This window comes from Carassius carassius, chromosome 28 (assembly GCF_963082965.1).
Source record: "Carassius carassius chromosome 28, fCarCar2.1, whole genome shotgun sequence".
In the NCBI taxonomy this organism is placed as follows: Eukaryota; Metazoa; Chordata; class Actinopteri; order Cypriniformes; family Cyprinidae; genus Carassius; species Carassius carassius.
In genome coordinates this window covers 1,740,761-1,761,927 of record NC_081782.1, presented here as the reverse complement: position 1 = coordinate 1,761,927, position 21,167 = coordinate 1,740,761, and the positions used below count along the sequence as shown (strand labels likewise).

The 21,167-nt window shown below is 33.8% G+C and overlaps 1 protein-coding gene across 3 annotated transcripts in view; it reads right to left on the bottom strand.

Moving 5' to 3' along the window:
* Positions 1-1,304: 1,304 nt before the first annotated feature.
* The window catches only part of LOC132107670 (leucine-rich repeat and fibronectin type III domain-containing protein 1-like), a 139,844-nt gene continuing 119,981 nt past the window's right edge, over positions 1,305-21,167 (bottom strand). For all 3 annotated transcript variants that reach the window (XM_059513794.1, XM_059513797.1, XM_059513796.1), the window contains 3 exons: positions 10,028-10,929; positions 9,282-9,772; positions 1,305-2,383 (listed from right to left, as the gene is read on the bottom strand). In XM_059513794.1, the coding sequence (XP_059369777.1) occupies positions 1,543-2,383; positions 9,282-9,772; positions 10,028-10,909 (2,214 nt within the window). In that variant the 5' untranslated portion in view covers positions 10,910-10,929 and the 3' untranslated portion in view covers positions 1,305-1,542. The remainder of the gene's footprint in view (positions 2,384-9,281; positions 9,773-10,027; positions 10,930-21,167) is intronic.

Sequence of the window (21,167 nt, the reverse complement as noted above, 5' to 3'; positions counted from 1 at the left end):
ATCACATAGTAAACAAAAAGACTAACGAAAGAGAGCTGTGCAGACGGGACGGGTGTGTTTTTTAGCTAGCAGCATCCTCCGTGGGTTGGTCGTTAGATAAGGCACCGCTGCGTTACGGACTCTCTTCAGGACCGCAGGAGGAGGCAGGACGGGTCAGAATGTGCTCTCAAAAACCACACTACATGAGCTCTGTTTCAAACCCTAGTGAGCCGCCTACTTAGGGAGCTGCCTTCTCTTGCAGCATCTGAACCATGATTGATTTGAAACACTCTGAACTCCACATATCACACTGATTGGATGTTGCAGGTGTACAATACAGTGGTTCTTAAATGGTGCATCGTGACCTAAAAAAAGGGTCTCACTATTATTAAAGTGAATAATACAATGCATCTAATCATAAATGGTTAGGATAGTGAAAAACAGATTGTGAAAGTATTGTGGAAGTAGGGAGGAGAAAACAGGTTTCACATCTTTTGTTGTTGATGCTGATGTTGTTTAAAGGTCAACTCAAGACAGAAATTAATCTGATTTCGATGTAATTTCACCATAATCATTTGCTATATACAGTATATACTAAAAAAAAAAAAACACACAACAACAACAACAACAAAACATTTTGTTAATTGAAATGGAGCTGAAATAAAATAAAATCTAAATATTAGGTGGTGAACATTTTTAACTAATCATTTTTTTTGCTAACTGAAATTAAAACTGCATAATAATTGTATAAAACTAAAGCTAACCTAAAAATGTTCAACACATTTTTGTTAGCTGAAATAAAATAAAACATAAAATGTTAAAAGCTTAAAAGTTTTGAAAAGTACAAAAACTAAAACGGTTCATAAATACTTTAAAAAAAAGACCAAAAATTAAGCTAAAGAATGTTTTGATGAAAATTAACCTGAACTATCAATTTTAAATCAGTTTTGCATGATTAAAAATGTTGGTGCATGAACATAAAAATAAATCTTGAGTCTGTACTTTTTAATGTAAAATCTAATGTAGAACCACTTGAGAACAACTGGAACAAAAATTATACGCTACGTGTTCAAACATTTGGGATCGAAGTCTCTGAATTAAGTTTTTTTCTGCTCAGCAAGGCTGCATTAATCTAAACAAAAATGATCAAATATTATTGCAATCTTAAATAGCAATTTTCTATGTGGATCTCTGTTAAAGTGTAATTTATTCCTGTGATGCTCCGCTGTATTTTCAGCATCATTCCTCCAGTCTTCAGCGTCACATGATCTTCACAAATCGTTCTTATATTCTCAAGAAGCATTTCTGATTATTATCAATGTTGAAAACAGTTGATACATTTAATTTTTCAGCGTTTATTATAAATATCTATATCATCACTTTTGATCAGTTTGATGCATCTTTAGACACTGTTGAAGTAGGCAGCTCACTAGGTTTGCTGTGTCATGTTTGATACGTGTTAAACACAGGAATCAAAGAAAGTGTGTGTTGCTGCAACAACGTCAATATGTAGACAGTCCATGTGTGTGTGTGTGTGTGTGTGTGTGTGTGTGCTTCAGTCCATCACACTGTGCTCTCCAACATCCACTCTGTGCTGCTGAACGTCACCCTCCGGCTGCAGGGCGGTGACACGTCTGTGTTGAGCTGGGTGGTGGATTTGTGCCGGCGGGTTCGAGCCCGGCGAGGGTAACTGTTGCTCTGGAATAGAGCATAGTCTCCGTCGAAGGAGAAGCGATGCCGAGTCCGAGCCAGTTCGCTGGGCAGGAGCCCTATGTTGGCCAGCGGCCCCTTCCGAGGGGGCTCGTCCGGGTTGGCCCCGGACCCGATCAAACACAGGGACATAGTGGAGCCCGTCAAGCTGCTGTCCGTCTGCGTTTCGTCGCCCAGACTGGCTCTCCGAGACGACAACGGCGGCGCTATCTCAGTCGGCAGCTCGACTTTGAGCTCCTCTTGCGTTTCCTCCATCTTCAGGAGCACCAGGGCCTTGCAGTCTTTCCCGCCGGGAGACTCGGGATGCTCTTCCTGCTTCGAGCCGGAGCATCCCGGGTGACTCCCATTGGTCTGTGAGTGCATGTTTATGCCGGCGTCTCCTTGCGCTTTGGCTTTGGCCGCGTCGACCCCGCCGTAAGCCTTGTAGCGGATCATGAGGATGATGATGAAGACGAGGACGGAGGCCACGATGATGCCGCCGATGATGATGATCATAGTGCCACCAAGGAACTGTGTGGGGATGAAGCGGCACTGACCCGCCTCCGCGCCCGTGTGGAACTGAACACAGCCCACCACGCGTGTAGCCGTCAGAGACGTGATGCCATCGTCATACACCGCCAACACACACAGCTCGTACTCACGGCCCGCCGCCAGATCGTTAATCCTGAACGTCTTACTGACTGACGGAATCATCCTAGAGAGAGAGAAACGGAAGACGATTCAGTGAAGAGTCGTTTTGAGTCACTTAATGCATCTCTCTGTTTGATTCTGAACAATACATTCTACAATGATGTAATAACTTATTACATTCTTATTAATATTTATTTATTTATCTTTCTGACTCATTAACTAAAATTTAAATTACTAATAGAAAATAAAACAATTACCTAAAAATTGAAATTAAAATTGAGAATATAAAATTAAATGTTAATAAAAATATTAATATAACTAACGATAACAATAACAGCAGCAACAACAACCGGTTTTGATGTAAGTTCATCAGAATTAATATATTAACATTAATGCAATCATTATATTCATGCTAATATTTATTTGTTTATTTAGGTTTCTGAATCTGTTTTAGTGTTTTCTAATCTTATTAACTTAAAAAAAATCTAAATGACTAATTAAAAATAAAACAATTACTACAAATTTTACTAAAATTAAAATTAAAATTGAGAATATAAAATTAAAGGCTAATTCAAAATATTAATAAGAAAATACAATAAAAACAACCGGTTTTAATGCAAGGTCATCAAAATTAATATCTTAATGTGCATGTAATCATTATATTCATGTAAATTTTTATTTGTTTCTGACTTGTTTTAGTGTTTTCTAGTCTTATTAACTTAAAAAATCTAAATGACAAATTAAAATTAAAACGATTAATAAAAATTATGCAACAATTAAAATTAAAACTGAGAATATAAAATTAAAAGCTAATTCAAAAGATTAATAAAACTCTAATAACAACAACACGTGTTTTGATAACTATAATAATTACATTCATGTTTCTGACTCAGTTTTAGTGTTTTCTAGTCTTATTGGTTGTATTTGTTTATTTTATTTATTTATTTGTTTATTTTTGTTTAATTAAATAGCTGAAAGAAAAATATAAATATTAGGTTCATCTAGTGCTAAAATTACTAACTGAAATAACAAATGGAAATTTAAATTCTAAAATATAATTATATATTTATATAAAACTTTAAAAAAATTATATATATATATATATATATATATAAACACACAGCTGAAATTTTTTTTCTTTCATTTTTTAGCTGAAATAAAATACATATTACATGAAAAACTTAAATTAAACAAACGTTTTGATATGTTGCATGCAAAATTCTAAATTGACTAACAGGAATAAAACAAACTATTCAGAAATACTTTAAATAATAACAAAAAATTATAATAAAATATAAAAAACATTAATAAGAGCTCTACTCATAAAGGTGTTTTCAAGCTAATTCATCAGAATTTCACTGTATAATGTAAAAAAAAAATACAACCCAGATATTAAATACATTATAACTGAATTATTAGCACTGTTCAAATACGAGTTGTAGCACCTGAAGCAAAACTAGTTGAACTAAATACTAAATTAATAGTTATTGAATTCCTACCAGCATCCATAAAACCTTCTGAACAGGGACATAAAGGTGATTTATGAATGTTATCTCTTCTCATACCGCTCTGTGAGGTCTCTATCAGTGCCTGTCCGTTCATCCTCTGACCTGTGACTGACCGCTAGCGATGACAGAGCCTTTGTCACACTGACCTCTGACCCCTGAGACAGTCTCACGCATCATCACCCCTCGTTTCAGAGCGGCCAATCAGAACGCAGTTCAGAAGCGTGGCCTGCAGGGTCGCGCCGGGACCCGAGGTGAAGAGAGGTGTAAATCCAACAAGACATTTCATTTAGAGCCTGTTGTTTAAGTCACTGCCCCGCTCTGATCCCAAACCCAGGAACCGAGAAAATAATGGCACACGGATCCCAGAGGTGGAAGTGCAGAACCACAGAGCTCATAACGCTGGCTAATGAGCGCAGCTTCATTTTCACAATCAAAAGCATGTAAAAGCGTGCATAAACACATCTGATTGTGTTCAGGCGCTCGCAACTAACTGCGTTTGACAGTATTTCAGCTCGTCCATAACAATGCTGTTTTCAGTGGATACTCATATTATAAGAAAACACAACATCGTCATTCATGAGCACGTTTCTGTGGAAATCATTCTAGTGAAAAAAATGCAACAATGTAGAAAATAATGGCATTATGAAGGATTCCCAAAGAAAACCTCTCTGCTCTCTCTCTCTCTCTCTCTCTCTCTCAAAACATCAGGAAGTCTGACTCGTTTTAGAGCATCAGATCATTTGGGTGGTTTATTTAAACGAACCGATTCAAAACAATGATTCAGTGATTCATTGCAACCACTGTGCAGCATTTTAAAAATGTACAAAGAAATTAATTTAGTAATTTAAGAATAAACAGTCAAGTGATGAATTTTATCAATGCATTAGTGTTTTCATTAAGGGTTTTTCAAGTTTAATTTAAATTTATTTCAATTTTAGTAATTTTATAATGAGTAGTTTGATGATATTACTGTCGTTTTATAAAGTTATATTTCAGTTTTTCGTACTTAATCCTAATTTAACTCAAATATTACATCAATGTCAATATTAATTTATATTACTTATACAATGTATATTAATTAGTACTAATACTAAAACTAATATTATAACTATTATTATTATAACATTGGTGAATAAATACAACTCATAAAACTAGAAATCAATACAAAAATATCAGAAATATACATGTAATATTATATTTATATTTATAATAATTCATATAAATATATATGAATTTATAATTCTATATTTTTAACATTTACATTTTGATAATGATAGTTAAATAGCACTCATATAGTGCTATTTTTTAATGATTTAATAATAATAAAAAATTGCTTCAGGAACACAGTCCTAAAATTGTTTATAGTTTATACAAAGACATTTATATATACTATATAGAATATGCTTACATAAATATTCATATGTATTAAATGAATGAATTATGAGTATCTGTCTATGTTGACATTCGTGTCATGATACTGTTGGACTGGTGTTTTGTTCCTGCTGATGAACTCTTCTCTGGGACCGGTTTCTTTCACAGCGCTGATGTTAGCTAAAGCTGCTCTGGTCTCGTCCTACACTGAGCCTCAGTAAACACACCAGCGCTGAGCTAACACTGAGATCCTCCTGAGAAACATGAGCTCTAATAGGCATCTCCTCCATCCGCTGACATTTACTTTACATGTCCACTCCGGCTAAATGCTCACACTAACCATGCTAACCAAACATGTGCTGCAAAAACATCTTTCTCCAGTAAAAAGCAGGCGTATATTCAAGAATGCAAATATTTCATATTACAGTGTAGTTTTTAGCATGGCTCTTGTGGACTACAGCTCCCATGATCCTCTAGTGACAGCAAACCAATGCATTTAACGGTATGTTAGGTAAATTATACATATTAGTATATATTCTCAAGAGCTCATGTATATTATACTCAGTCTAAATTATCATTAAATGTCATTAAATATGACTCTGTGATATAGAATGTGACAGAATCGACAGAATGTGTCGATAAAGATATCTTCAGAGGAACTGGATTTTGTCTGGAAGTGTGCTGCCATTTAGAGTCAGTCTGAAGCAGTTCAAGAGATAGAAATCAATTCTCAGTTCAAATATCCTCTCACTGCACGGTTTGCTTGCATGTGTTTCCTGCTCTCAAACTTCTTCTGAATCCCAGTGAACTGGAGTGTTTGCACAGAGAGGCCTGGATCTCATCATAGAGACTCAATTAGCTCATGTTTTAAAGCAGAGACGCAGGGTGCTGCCTTCACAATGCTCAGTCGTTTAAATCTAACTGTGGATCGCACTAAAATAGTCAAGAACTTCTCCGGCTCATATTTCACCCCAAAATAAAAAGAAACACATTAACACAGTTTTCCTGATAAATAAGCACATTTTATACTCTAAAATCTCATTACAGCAATTCAAGAAAATCTGTAATAATTTAAAAAAAGATTGTTTAAATAGTAATAATAAAATAGTAAATAATATAATTTTTGCATTGGGACAATTTTCCTGATAATTAAGCAAATTTTACCCTTTAAATTCTCATTAGTGGAATGCAAAATATGTGTAGTGTAAATACACACACACACACACACACACACATATATATACGTATATATATATATATATATAATAGTAAAATTATTAAACAGTAAATAATATTAAATATATTTTTTTTTTGCATAGTGACAATTTGCATAATAATTCAGTTTTTAAAAAACTTTTTAAAAAACCGGTACAAATAAATATCTAAATTAATAAAATAAATGAAAAATGAAATCACTTAACAATATAATAATAAAATAGTAATGCATATTAAGTTATATATATATATATAGTTTGTGGTTTTTTGGGGGAGATATAGAAATTGTGGATAATTACGCATATTTTCCCTCCAAAAACAACCACTCAAAAAGAGGTTTAATTTTGTTTTTCCAAATGCAGTTTGTCATTCAGAAGATGAGATGAGAGCTGGACATTTCTTTGTGAGATTTGCTCAGGTGCTGGATCTGGGCTTTTAACCCAGACACGTCTGACCTTTAAACCTCACGGAGAGATCTCCGTCCCATTGTTGGATAAAGTTGGCCTCTTTTCTGAGAGTCTTTGGGGTAATCAATAATTCAGCTGATCTTTAAAGCACCTGTTATTATGTAAATGTATGATTTGAGTGTGTGTGTGTGTATCGGCCTTCGGTCCAGTGCAAATCTCTGAAGCTGATTTCATACACAGAAGTGAACAGAGGTTCTATCTATCTATCTATCTATCTATCTATCTATCTATCTATCTATCTATCTATCTATCTATCTATCTATCTATCTATCTATCTATCTATCTATCTATCTATCTATCTATCTATCTATCTATCTATCTGTCTGTTTTTAAACATTGTGTTTGTCACCTTTCAGTCTACTGAAGAGCTTTGTGGCTGATTCAAAAAAAAATTGCAAGAACAATAACAAAAATTTCATTTAACTATAATAATGTAATTATAAAATAAAAAATGTAAATACATTATGTCGTGTAAATAAGTAAATACTATTTAGTATTTTTTACAATAAAAAAGTAACAATAACAATAAAAATAGCTTCTTTATTTGATTTATTATTATTCATATTTTGCTATTAAATTATATGATTTAATATGTATTTTATTTTAATTAAATAATATTCTAATAATGATGAAGATGATGAATAAATATTAAAAGTATACATATACATACTTAAAATAATAATTGTAAGCAATAATACACACACACACACACACACACACACACACACACACATATATATATATATATATATATATATATATATATAAATCAGTTAAACATACAAACAACGATATTAATCAATGTTATGGACTTTATCATTACAATTATTCATGAGCAATTTAATTCTGAGAATAATTTGTAATATATACAGTACAGACCAAAAGTTTGGAAACATTACTATTTTTAATGTTTTTGAAAGAAGTTTCTTCTGCTCATCAAGCCTGCATTTATTTGATCAAAAATACAGAAAAAACAGTAATATTGTGAAATATTATTACAACTTAAAATAATAGTTTTCTATTTGAATATACTTTTAAAAAATAATTTATTCCTGTGATGCAAAGCTGAATTCCTCCAGCTTCAGTGTCACATGTAACATCAGTCGATCACATGATCATTTAGAAATCATTCTAATATTCTGATTTATTATGAGTGTTGGAAACAGTTCTGCTGTCTCTTATATTTGATCAATAAAAGGTTAAAAAGAACTGCATTTATTCAAAATAAAAAAAATTCTAATAATATATATTCTAATAATATATTTTCTTTACTATCACTTTTTATCAATTTAACACATCCTTGCTGAATAAAAGAAGAAAAGAAAAAAAATTACTGACCCCAAATTACTGACCAGTAGTGTATATTGTTATTGCAAAATATTTATATTTTAAAAACATAGCTTCTTTTTTTTTTTTTTACTTTTTATTCATCAAAGTATCCTAAAAAAGTATCACATGTTCTGAAAAATATTAAGCAGCAGAACTGTTTCCAACTTTGATAATGAATCATCATATTAGAATGATTTCTAAAGGATCATGTGATAATGATCCTAAAAATTCAGCTTTGCATCACAGAAATAAATGATAATTTAAAGTATAATACATTTAAAAACAATTATTTTAAATTGTAATAATATATCACAATATTAAATTTTTTTCTGTATTTTTGATCAACTAAAGGCAGGCTTGATGAGCGGAAGAAACTTCTATCAAAAACACAAAAACATTAAATATAGTAATGTTTCCAAACTTTTGGTCTGTACTATATATATATATTTATATATATATTTATTTATTTATTTTAAAGGTGTTAATAATAATAATAGTTCCTATAACAATGATTATTATTATTAAAGGATTAATTATTTTCTAATAACATTTCTTCTTTTTCTTATAAAATATTAAAGATCTTTCTTGACATGTCTATAAAGAAATTATAAATTCTATAATCAATCTAACTCTACACTCTTAAAAATAAAGATGCTTAAAAGCTTATTCACAGTAATGCCACAGAAGAACCATTTTTGGTTCCCCAAAGCACCATTCAGTCAAAGGTTCTTTAAAGAACCATCTCTTTCATCCCTTTTTATAATCTGAAGATCCTTCTTTCACCACAAAGAAGCTTTCGCGAAACAGAAAGGTTCTTCAGATGTTCTTTATGGAATATATCTATTCTAAAGCACCTTTATTATTAAGAGTGAATGTAATTTATGCTGGAAAGCTGGTTAACAGAGATTCACGAGTGGTTTTTAATCCAGGATGATTTACAGCGGATAGATTAGACAGCGCCAGGAGTGAGCCGAGGTTAAGTGCTTAAGTTAAAGACACAACAGGGGATCCGAGGAGCCGTCCATTTCATTAGTCACGTCTGTCTTTATGTCTCATTAAAGCAGAGTTTTACCTGTACACCAGGGTGTCGTCGATGGTGCTGTTGTACTGGATCTGGTACATTCTGATCCCGGGAATGTGGCGTTCGGACGGCCAGTGGATGACGGCTGAGTTTGCGGTCAGGTTTTCCACCAACACCCTCTTGTTTTGTGGTTTGGTGTCGTTGCTGCCGGATTTGGTGGAGGTGGTGATGTCGGAGAGCCCCGGGTCGGCCTCCCTCATGTGACCCGAGTTGTTGACGAAGAGCGGCAGTGGGATCATGTTTACTTCCACGGCTGCGGTGGCGATGCCGGCCGCGTTGGAGGCCACACAGTTGAAGGCGCCGCTGTCCTTCAGTGTGGTGATCAGGATGTCCAGCGTGCCGTTGTCGTACAGGATCGTGCGAGAGTTATTGTGCACCAGTTTGCCGTCGGGAAAGCGCCAGTGAATGGTGGGATCGGGGTCACCCATCGCGTTACACTTGAGAGTCACGCCTTGACCCTCCATCACGTAGGGTTTGGTGACCTGTGTGAAGTTAAAAAATGTTTTAATAAATGTTCATATAAAAACATACAAATAAAACATTTACATGGTGCAATGTTCAATGTAAAAAAATTCTGCCTCGAAAACATCGGCCAGGCAGAAAAAATTCCAAATATCGGTTAAATTATCGGCCTTGCCGATATATCGGTCGGCCATTAATAAAAAATATATGACTTTGCTAGCTTATGGAAACTTTAAGTTTGAACCTATTTTTTCAACACAGTCGTGTTCGCTGACCTGGTGTTTGGTGATGAGCGGCGGCTCACAGATGAACTCCTCCTCTTGAATGGACCAGAAGTACTTGTCCATCAGGAGTTGAGGAGAAGCGCAGGTCTCCAGGTCGTCTTCCCTCGTCAGGCGCCGCAGCCAGAGCAGCTCACAGTTACAGTGCAGCGGGTTTCCTCCAAAGCTCACCGTCAGTTTGGAGGAGCTGGACATTTTGGGGTCGGACAGGACCTGCGCCTGCTGGAACAGTGCGTCCGGTGGAAGCGTCTGAAGACGGTTGGACGTCATGTCCAGCCGCACCAGTTTGGTGAGGAGCGTGAAGGTCCCGGGGTCGATGTGGTCGATCAGATTGTGGTCCAGCGTTAAGGTGTTGATGGTGGTCATCCTGGCGATGGCTTCCCAAGGTAACGTCCTCAGGTTGTTGTAGGACAAATCCAGGTCCTCGATGGTGGAGACGAACTCGTCGAAGGTGGACGGTTCGATGTGGTGAATCTGGTTATTGCCCAGGATCAGGTGTCTCAGGTTGATCAGACCCTTCAGCTGGTCATTGTTGATGACCGTTAACCGGTTCCCGTCCATGTGCAGCGCTCTCAAAGACTTCAGGCCCACAAAAGCGTGCGGTGCGATCTGACTGATGGTGTTGCGGGACAGAGTGAGGTGCACTAGGCTCGTCATGTTGACAAAGTCTTTTCGGCGGACAGCGGTGATGAAGTTGTCGGTCAGACGGAGCTCGACTGTCTTACGGTCGATTGTGGGTGGCACAAAGAGCAGGCCGGTTTTAGCGCAGAGGAGCGTGAGTGTGGGTGAGATGGTCTGACAGATGCAGCGACCCGGACAATGCTGAGCCTTCACCAGCGCGCCGAACACCAGCACGTAAAACACCAGCCTCTCCATGATTCATCAGCTTCCTACACCTGCACAAACACACAGAACCAGACGAGCGATGTTAAAAACAATACGCTTTTAACACACAGAACTATCTGCACAGACAGAAATCCAAGGGAGATGATGCACCTGAAAGTTAATGGAGGTTTAATTTGACAAAGTAACATTTAGAAATGAAATTATAATTATATTTAGAATTATAATTAAATTATAATTCAGAAATTATATTTTATGAATAATACTTATTCAATTCAAGTATACAAAGAAAAAAGCACACTAGTGTTCGAAAGATTGGGGTCAGTAAGATATATATATATTTTTTTTACAAACACACAGAACTAGATGTCAGGATTCACACACTTCTGCATTTCATACAGTATAAAACAGTAGGCTACACACACACACACACACACACACACACACAAAACAACAACAACAACAACAACATTTTATTTCTAACTTACTACAACTAGGTATATATATATATATATATATATATATATATATATATATATATATATATATATATATATTATATATCAGTTATATATATATGATATATATCAGTTAGGTGCCATGCATACACATTCCAACATAAAAAAGTTACATATATATATATGAAATAAAATTGCCATGTTGAAGCACTAATGTTATTAACCAGAAATAAATAAATAAATAATACTGCAAAAAACTAAAATAAATATTTGAATATTATATTTTATAATATTTGAAATTGAAATGAAAACTCAAATTTTTAAATAAAAAACTAAATAAAAATAAACCTATTTTTTTGTAAACTAAAATGTCAAAATGAAAAGTGAATTAAACCTAAATAGTAGTAAAATAAATAAATATAAATAATAATAATAAAAATGGCAAAATTACTAAAAGCTAACTAAAATTAAAAACTTCAAATATGAAATAAAAAACTAAAATAAAATTTAATTGTTTAATTTTTAACCTAAAACAAACTAGAAATAAAAATAAACAAAAATAAAAATGGCAAAAGCACATAACAAAATTAGTAAAATTAAAACTAAAAATGTAAAATAAAAAACTGACTTTATTTCTAAACTAAAAATGAATAAAAAACTAATAATAAAAATATTATATAGAAGTACATTATTTAGTAACAAATTAATTTACAAAAGTGTAAATACAAACTGACATACATTAACATTTAGATGGCAATAAATAAATAAATGAATACATATATAAAATCTACATAAAAATAAATTATAAAGTCATATTTGAAATTAAGGCTCCTAAATGTATAAGTCATTATCGTGTTTTACAGTAACTTCTCGTAAGAATGTTTATTAAAAACAACACAAAATTAATCTAAAGCATTTACATTTTTAATATTACTCAACAATAAATAATTAATCTGACATAAATACACTTTAAGAGATGTCAATACATAGCTAATAAATTGAGGCTCGTACATTATCAATGCAATGTATTAGCTAGTAGAGAAATTGAATATTTAAAAAGAAAACCAATTATCTGTGAGGCACAATATCATTTTATTCACGGTGAACCGATTGGTAGAAACTGTCTGAAAAAAGCAGAAGTGTTGGTGACATCAGCTGGAAATGAAAAGCAACCCATGTTACCAATTAAATAACCACTGGATGAAAAAATACGAAGACTTCACTTGAGAGAAAAACATGCGCTGTTGAATCATTCCCAATAAGAACGTGTAATAAAGCAAGCTTTTCAATATAAAGGTGAGGTTACTGACCTTCCCAATCCTCCTATAGCTGAATAACGCTTGTCCAAGGAAAGCAGCTCATCCAATATAAACAAGCCTCAGAAAACCAGCCCAAATCTCTGCCATGTATTTCTTATAAAACTCTCAACAACACAATGCGAATGGAGATTTTCCTCATAATCGAGGGCCGTGGAAATCTCAGAGTAATAGCTTTGTGTGCTGCGGACCGATTTTGAGCCCAAGTAACGCTGCGGAAAATTAGACGCTTGTAGGAGTGACTTAATTGTGCTATAAATTGTGGCAATAAAGCAGAAGGGACCATCATTTCGCGAGTGAGTTCTCGATCCGAGCTCTCGTCGTGCTCGAGTTCATGAGACGTTTGAGATTTTATGGTGCAGGTGGTAATATAATGAGATCATGTATGAAGCAATAACTGAATGAAAAACGCTTTAAGTGTTATGAAGTCCCTTTGGCTAATTGGTTTTGTTCTTTAAGCCTCATATATGAAAGCAACGCGACACTGAATGCAATATGTCAAGTGTAGTTTTAATAGAATCGAATCGATTAAATTCATGATATATTCATGAGGATGTTGCTAGTTATATAAAATAAAGCATTACACTATGGACATTAGAAAGAAATGTTAATATAGTTTTATTCATTTTTATTTGATCTTTAGTTTATTTCAATACATTAAGTTAAACTAAATGAAAATGAAAGAAAATGTTGAAGATGAAAGACCGAAATGCAACTAGCTAAAACAAGTGTAATACGTCTTTTATAGTTTAATTTAAATGTTATTTAAATATATAGTATTTTATTAAATTATTACATTATATTTTTATTACATTTTACTTTGAATAACTATTTTTTGCAAATGTTTTATTTATTTTTTTGCTTTATAAAATAAAGCAACACTCTCTGGTCACTAAAAAAAAAAAATTAAATGGTCATTAAAAAGAAAACTTTTACCAAATTAATCACCGAATCAGTGTTGTTTTATTATCTAGCCTTTTTTTTGTACTTTCTGTTTTCATTTTAATCTAAATATATCAGTAAGGTTTTTTGTCCATTTTATTAATTGTCTCTGTCTGTATATATTTATATATTTAAAATAATTGTATTTTTAGTTATTTTATTACATTTAATTGAACTAAATGAAAATGAAAGAAATGTTAAAAAAGAAAGAAAATGGCAACTACCTGAAATAAAATAAGTTTAAGATTTTTTTTTTTTTCGGCATAATAAACCTGTGTCCAATGTGTTCCTCTTAAAAATAGTTTGCATTAAAAAAAAGGAAACCAATTCTGTGTTTACAGTTTTGATTTACTGCAAAATAAGAGACTGATAGCTTCTACTAGGAATTTTACTTCTCAAGAGCAATAAATTACATTTCTAAATCTATTGGCAAGTGTAGAAAAGTCTTTATGAAAGTCCATTATTGAATATCTTCAGGTGTTGTGACCTGAAGAACCCCAGACAACATCTGACCTTCAATATAACATCCCTCACAAAACTCACGAAATATTAAACCATGAAAATGATTTCTGATCTGTTACCGTGCCCATGGACCTAAAAAATAAAGCTTCACTCTCTTCTCACAGTCATCATTTCCAACATTCGGCTTGGAATTTGGTGTTTGACTTATAACTCCAGTAAAGAAACCTGTAAGTCTGATACCCAGAATGCACCATGTTAATAATTAATATCACTTTTTTATCAAGACTTTTAAGGAAATAAAATGCATTAGCGAGTTAAAGAAATTTGTACTTTTATTCATGAAGGATGCATTCAATTGATCAAAAGTGACAGTAAAGACATGTATAATGTTACACAAGATTTTCTACTTAAAATGAAAATATTCATCTGTGAATCCTGTAAAATAAAATGTATCACGTTTTCCACAAAAATATCGTGCAGCACGACTGTGTTCAACACTGATAATAATCAGAACTGTTTCTCGAGCAGTAAATCATCATATTATTATGATTTCAGAAGATCATGTGACACTGAAGACTGGAGGAATGATGCTGAAAATACAGCTGTGCATCACATTTTAATTAACATATATATACATATATTTCAACTCCACTTTTGAACTGTAGTCTATACACTACTTATATCACTATTTTAGTTTTCAATTTATATATGTAAGAATAAAACAACAACAAAAAAGTGTATCGACATACAGTAGAATATGCATATGTATATTGTTTAGTAAAAAATCTCTTGATTAACATATATTCATACAGTAAAACAGCATGCATAATAAGTACATAAAAGCCTGAAAAAAAATCACAGGTCAGCAACCCAATTTCTAATTCATCCCCTGCTCGTGTTCATTTGGCCAAATTAGCAAATGTAATTGCAAGAGCTAATGCGGTATCAGTTCGTGTGCTAACGTTTCTGCAGAGCTTGTGAATGCCGCCGTTGATCAATAAGTGCAGTCCAATAACGGGCCGATGCGCCAGCGACTGAGGAGTAATTGTGTGTGTATTCAAGTACTAACTGGGACACCAGCGGCTTTTCTCACTGGAGATCGTGCGGCGGAGCACTTCCTGTCTCTGCTCAGAGGATTCACTCGATTGATCTGCCGTATCTACGGTAACAGAGGAAAAAAACAGCCTGGAGAACTTAGTTTCCAAGGCAACTCTGCACAAGAATGTAGGTCTCTGAATTGCATTAAGCTGCAGGAGAAATCCAGGTCTTGATGGAGATAGAAAAGGTATTGAATATTTACGAGTGCTTTAACCAGGCTTTTAAGGAGCGTGAAGAGCGGCGAAGCATGCAACATCGTACAGCCATTTGTCTTGTGTGAAACACCAGCCATTAGTTCTGTGCATCACATTATTACGAGTTCTGTTCATGCACACAACTTCAGTCCTCATTGTGAACAGACATTTTCATATCTCTATCATGTTTCTTAACCCACAGCTTTTTGAAACTTTAAACAAAATGTATTTTTTTTGTTGCTATCAAATTCGATCTATCAGGCTTTTATGGCTTGTATAGTCTAATATAGTGAGGACATGTGTAATAAATGGTTTAATTTTATCCCGAGACTCCAACTGAATGGAATACAGCGCTTTTTTGTGCATATGTTGATTTATATTTATTTATTTAGCAGATGCTTTTATCCAAAGCCACTTGATATTTCTATGAACAAAGAGGATGACATTTTGATGGTTTAATGTAAATCAATGAGATCTTTTTAACAGTATAGCAGATATTTAGATAAAATAAGAGAAATATCAGTGTAGGTTAGAAATATGAAGGTAACAATCTCAGAGAAGTGGAAAAAATATATATCTATATTTTCACTCGTTCTTTAGGGGTGGGGGGAATGTGCAAAATCTGGGATTTAAGTGTGAAACACTTGCATTGAAAGTGAATGCTTAAAACGCATTTAGAATAGACACAAACCATCAATAATATACATGACTTTAGTGTGAAAAAACTGCATAATAATCATTTCTGTTTAAAGCTACAGTACATCTAATCTGACACAACATCATAAATTGTTTATATATTATTTAAACAGGTTTACAGCTCAAATAACCCAGAGAATCATTAACATTCACATTTGCAGTTTTTTATATTTTATATTAAAAGGAGAGACATGAAAATTTTTTATTAGTATAGCCACAAGACGAAAACGTGTTATATTAGAGCGGTACAAAAACGTACTAACTTTTCTATGCAAAGTAACATTACATTTTACAATTTTGTCATCATGACAAAAGTGAAACCCTAAAATGACCGTAATATGATCATTTGAAAATCTTCAAAGCTCAAACAACACACAAGAACAATTAATTTATCAATAAAGAGCATCCCATTCACTTCCATTGCAAGCGTCTCACTGTAAGATTCATTTGTGATGAAGTCGTTTCAGCTCTTTCTTGTCACAGTGTAAATAAAGTGTGTGAGTTTGATCAGAGCAGATGTAGTCTTTCACACAAATACAACACAAACTCATGCATTTTTAAAAGTTAGAGAGTTCATAAGGTTGTGCTGAACAGGTACGCCTCGCTTCATGAAACTTTCATCAAATCTGCTCTTGTACAACACGAGTTAACACATGTTCTAGCATGACCAAACTCAGAGTATTTCACTTTCAGGGTATATAAAGAATAAGTACATACTGTATTAATAAAACATATTGAAGCCAATTTCTCACAATTGCCAGTTCAAGTCAGAATCGCGAGATATTAAGAAAACATCCAGTCGTTTTTCTTTAGAATTCAACTTTGTTACTCGCAATTGCAAGTTTATATCTCACCATTATATCTTTTTTCTTAAAATGCAGGTTTAATATGTTGTGACTTTGTTTCTCAGAATTGCGAATACAAACATCTGGAAGCCCTTTCCATCACTGTACAAAAAACTGTTATTATCTCACAACTGCGAGTTGTAAAGTCAGAATTGTGAGTTTAAAGAGATGGATTTATGTAATTGTGTTTATTGAGTTTATATATTGATTTGCATTCGCTCCTCAAACACCAATTAGACAAACACCAATGAACTTTTCCTGCCCTCAGTGTCATCAAGTGTCAGACTTTTGCGCAATTATTGACGACTCTGTCTCGGTGTGGTCTTTGAAAGGATGTAGTCGGATTATTTAAAGCTCAAAGGCCTTCGGGAGATCTGACTCAAAGCCAAGAGAGATAGAAAAAAAAAGATTCTTCTGCATATCTATTCTTGGGAAACGTTGTTGCAGATTTCGAACTCATAAACAGAGCCGCTTTCTCTGGAGAACGAGCGTGTTTGTGTCCGAGTGCGGTCTAATAACTCATCAGTCACGCACTATTATGAAGGGAAATCTACCGAGATGAATCACTCTCCAAACTGTAATGAGCATTTTAATAAGCTGCACTTCTCTTCCAGACAACACTGCTGTGAAATTTAGCACAAAGATGCTTGGGCGAATCGAAACGTCACAGATGACCTAACGGTGAACTTGGGATGTTTCTTTCTTGAGACGTGATTATTCACGAGCCCCCTGCAGACGTGACGAGGAGAGAACGAACGCTTGCCTCCGTTAATGAGCAGAACAATCGCTTCTCCATGGTGTTTTCTTCCTCGCCGCCCGGTTTAACCACACTGAGGAGAAACGCCTTTATACTGCATTTGATTTGACTTTAAAAGTGCATTTCACACTGCATTATGGGTCTGAAAATATGGCAGACCTGTTACGTATTTTTAAAGGCTCGCTCTTGTGAACGGCAGAAGTGCCAGCTGCTTATTTCATCCAAAAAAAGCCATTTTACTATGTTTTTAGGAATATATGTTGCATACCATCAGGTGAATGATATTTCAACAAACCCGGAAGAATATAAAGAATATTAAGTGGTCTCTAAGGATTTTTTTTGCAAATGAAATCTACAGACATACATACAGTAGACAAAGTGCAATGATAAAACCATGCAAATGATACAGTTTACGAACAAACCCTTCCATAAAAATAAATAGAAATAGAAATAAAAGTCATTTTGAGAAAGTGGCATTTAAATATATGTAGTATAACCAGAGGTGGAAAGTAACGAATTACATTTACTCGCGTTACTGTAATTGAGTAGCTTTTTTGTGTACTAATACTTTTCAAAGTAATTTTTTTAATCTGTAATTTAACTTTTACTTAAGTATATTTTGTTTAAAGTATTGTACTTCGCTACATTTTAAAACACATTAATTACTGAGTAAAAAAAAAATAAATAAAAAAATAAATCGCTCCCTGGAAGCTATGTCAGTAAATAATGGGCAGGAGGGCAAACTGGCGCTAAAATCACAAGAAAGATGCAGACGGACAAAACAGGCGTTAGTGGTGCAGACACCGCTGAAAACGAAACTCCGTCATATTCTGAAGTTGAACTCGAAGGAAATGAAGTGAACCCCTGGCCATATGTATGCTCTATTATGCAGTGTTAGCTGTACTTGTCTAGGAAAACCAAACTAGCAGCTTATAAAATCTCGACAAGACATCAACCATTCGCAAGAATGTAGAGGTAAGCTAAATAATTGCATCGTTGCATTGGTGGTTAAAATGAAGCTTTGACATTTTAGCAAGAGGTTTTGCACAAATTAGCCAAAAAGACAGTGGTGAGGAGTGTGCTATATATATCATCTGCGATAATATCATGTTTTTTGTTTTAATGATGTGCGCGCGCATTTATAGTGCGTTCTTTCACTGTGTGATTCAGTCTCCTAAAATGTATTTAGAATGATCACAAAATTGAAGATATAGGGGCAGAAAATTCACACATTTATATAATTTCATATATTAAATCAAAATCACACAAAGAAGGCCGTCTTTTCCTCCAAAAATCATCATGAATATATACATACATATATATAACAGTTCAGTAAACAAGTTAATTAAGAGACTTGCGTTTTAGACACCATATCGCCTTTTTTAGCTCTATTTCTACAACAGAAAATAATTCCAAACACAGCCACCAAAGCACAGTTTTGCGTCTCTGAGCAACGTGACAGTGTTTCGTTCCTGAATGAATCAACCGTTTAAATGATTCGGTTCAATCGCAATGACTCACTTATTAACAGTGACTTGCTGACACATACTGGCCATTTTAATTTCACATTTAAAGTATCTTTTGATTTTTTTTAATAATTAATTTCTTATCATTTCAAATGAGTATTCAACATTTTATGTCTTGTATATCAAAACATTATTCATGCATTTGTAACTGCAGGTTAAATGCATTCTTGTCCTGCACTAAACAGTTTAATACATCTAAATGCCACTTCCAATGAATCTTCTGCATTTCCTCTGCATTAAAAGATGAGTTTGTTGATACTGATTTGCCTGGTAACAGCCCAAATGTTTTATTATTCTAAATAACTGATTCCTTTAATTAAAAACAACTAGTTTGAGATTAATAGACCTATCCCACACATATCATGTAGTTTTCAAATAAACCTAAATGATTAGATTAGCTGGATCAGGTGTGTTTAATTAGGGTTAAATCTAAACTGTGCAGGACTGTGGCCCTCCAGGAACTGAGTTTGACAACCTTGGTCTGTCCCATTTTGACTCCCTCCCACTGTTAAAATGTAACTAAGTAATTTTTACTCTTGAGTAAATTTTAAATCAGCTACTTTTTACTTTTACTTGAGTAGATTTTTAGACTGGTACTTTTACTTGTACTTGAGTAAAATTTCATTAATGTAATGGTACTTTTACTTGAGTAGAATATTGTTGTCCTCTTTCCACCTCTGAGTATATTTGAAAGCTACATGCATAATGATAGAAACTTGATCCTTTTCACTTATTTGAAACAGGTTATCGAAGCGAAATAACTCAAGCAGTGCATGAAAAAGCAGCTTTTTTTTGTCATCCAAAAAGCATTTCCACCAAGTTTTTATAAATAAAATGTTGTATAAAATCAGGACAGTTATATATAAACAAACCCCTCTTAAACCTAGTTTAGTTTAGTGCACGGCTAGTCATATTAGTCAGAAAACAAAAATGTGTATCTCATAGAATAAAACTTGTGTTTTTCTAAACGTTCTTCTTTAGTGTTTTGCAGAAGAAAGTAAGTCATACAGATCTGGAATGACATGAGGGCGAAGAAATGATGATCATGTCACTTTAAAGCTAGCATATTTAGTGTTGTTTGCCAAGTCAAGTATCACTATCACTACTTAAAATATTAAATATCAATGCAAAAGGCATTGTTTATGCTAGACACATTCACTTAACATTCACAAAACACCACGCTAAAAGTGTCCATATGTCACACACTCCAATGTGCTGCAAAACAACAAGATAGATGGATGGATATATAGATAGATAGATAGACCCAGCACACTTCAGATCTGTCTGTCTAGTGTTTGTTTGCTAGAGCTGCACTGAGCCGCATTACAAAGGTTGAGACTTCTGTCCTTCGCCTAAAGCAAGAATTCACAAGCGCACAGGATGTAAACAAACACGAAGGAGGCCAGCCGTCCCCAGGCTCGGTTCACAAGTGCTTTTTAGGATCTTTCTGCACTAGTTTGTCCTGTCGCTGTTGATTAGAGATCAGAGAGATGTTTCTGTTGACATGTATTGATTTTGCCGCTTCAGGCTGTTTGTCGGTACACAGATCGAAATAATGTAATACTACGGACTGAATGAAGTTGATTGAATTTGGTTTGTGTTTAGGTGAAAGTTCAGTTGATTTAAAATCACATTAATATGTCAAACTACAAGACATGCACTAACAGTCACTGCAAAACCGAATGAACGACTGCTACAGACTTCAGAAACAGTTGATATGTGAAGACACAGATAATTACAGTGCATTAAGAAATGCAAACATAACATTTCAGGAAAAATGTGAAAATGTAGATATCATCTAATGAAATATTCACAAATTTGCACACACTTCCAGAAAATAAGTATGAATATTGGTTGAATCCGATAATTAATTTTGTTGACATTCAGTTTGAGGTTTCTACATTTGAGTTCTTAAATCGAAAATACTGTTAACAAAGAGAAAGAAATGCATTTTCACTGTGTTTTTAAGAATTAAATGTTGTGAATGATACCAGGGG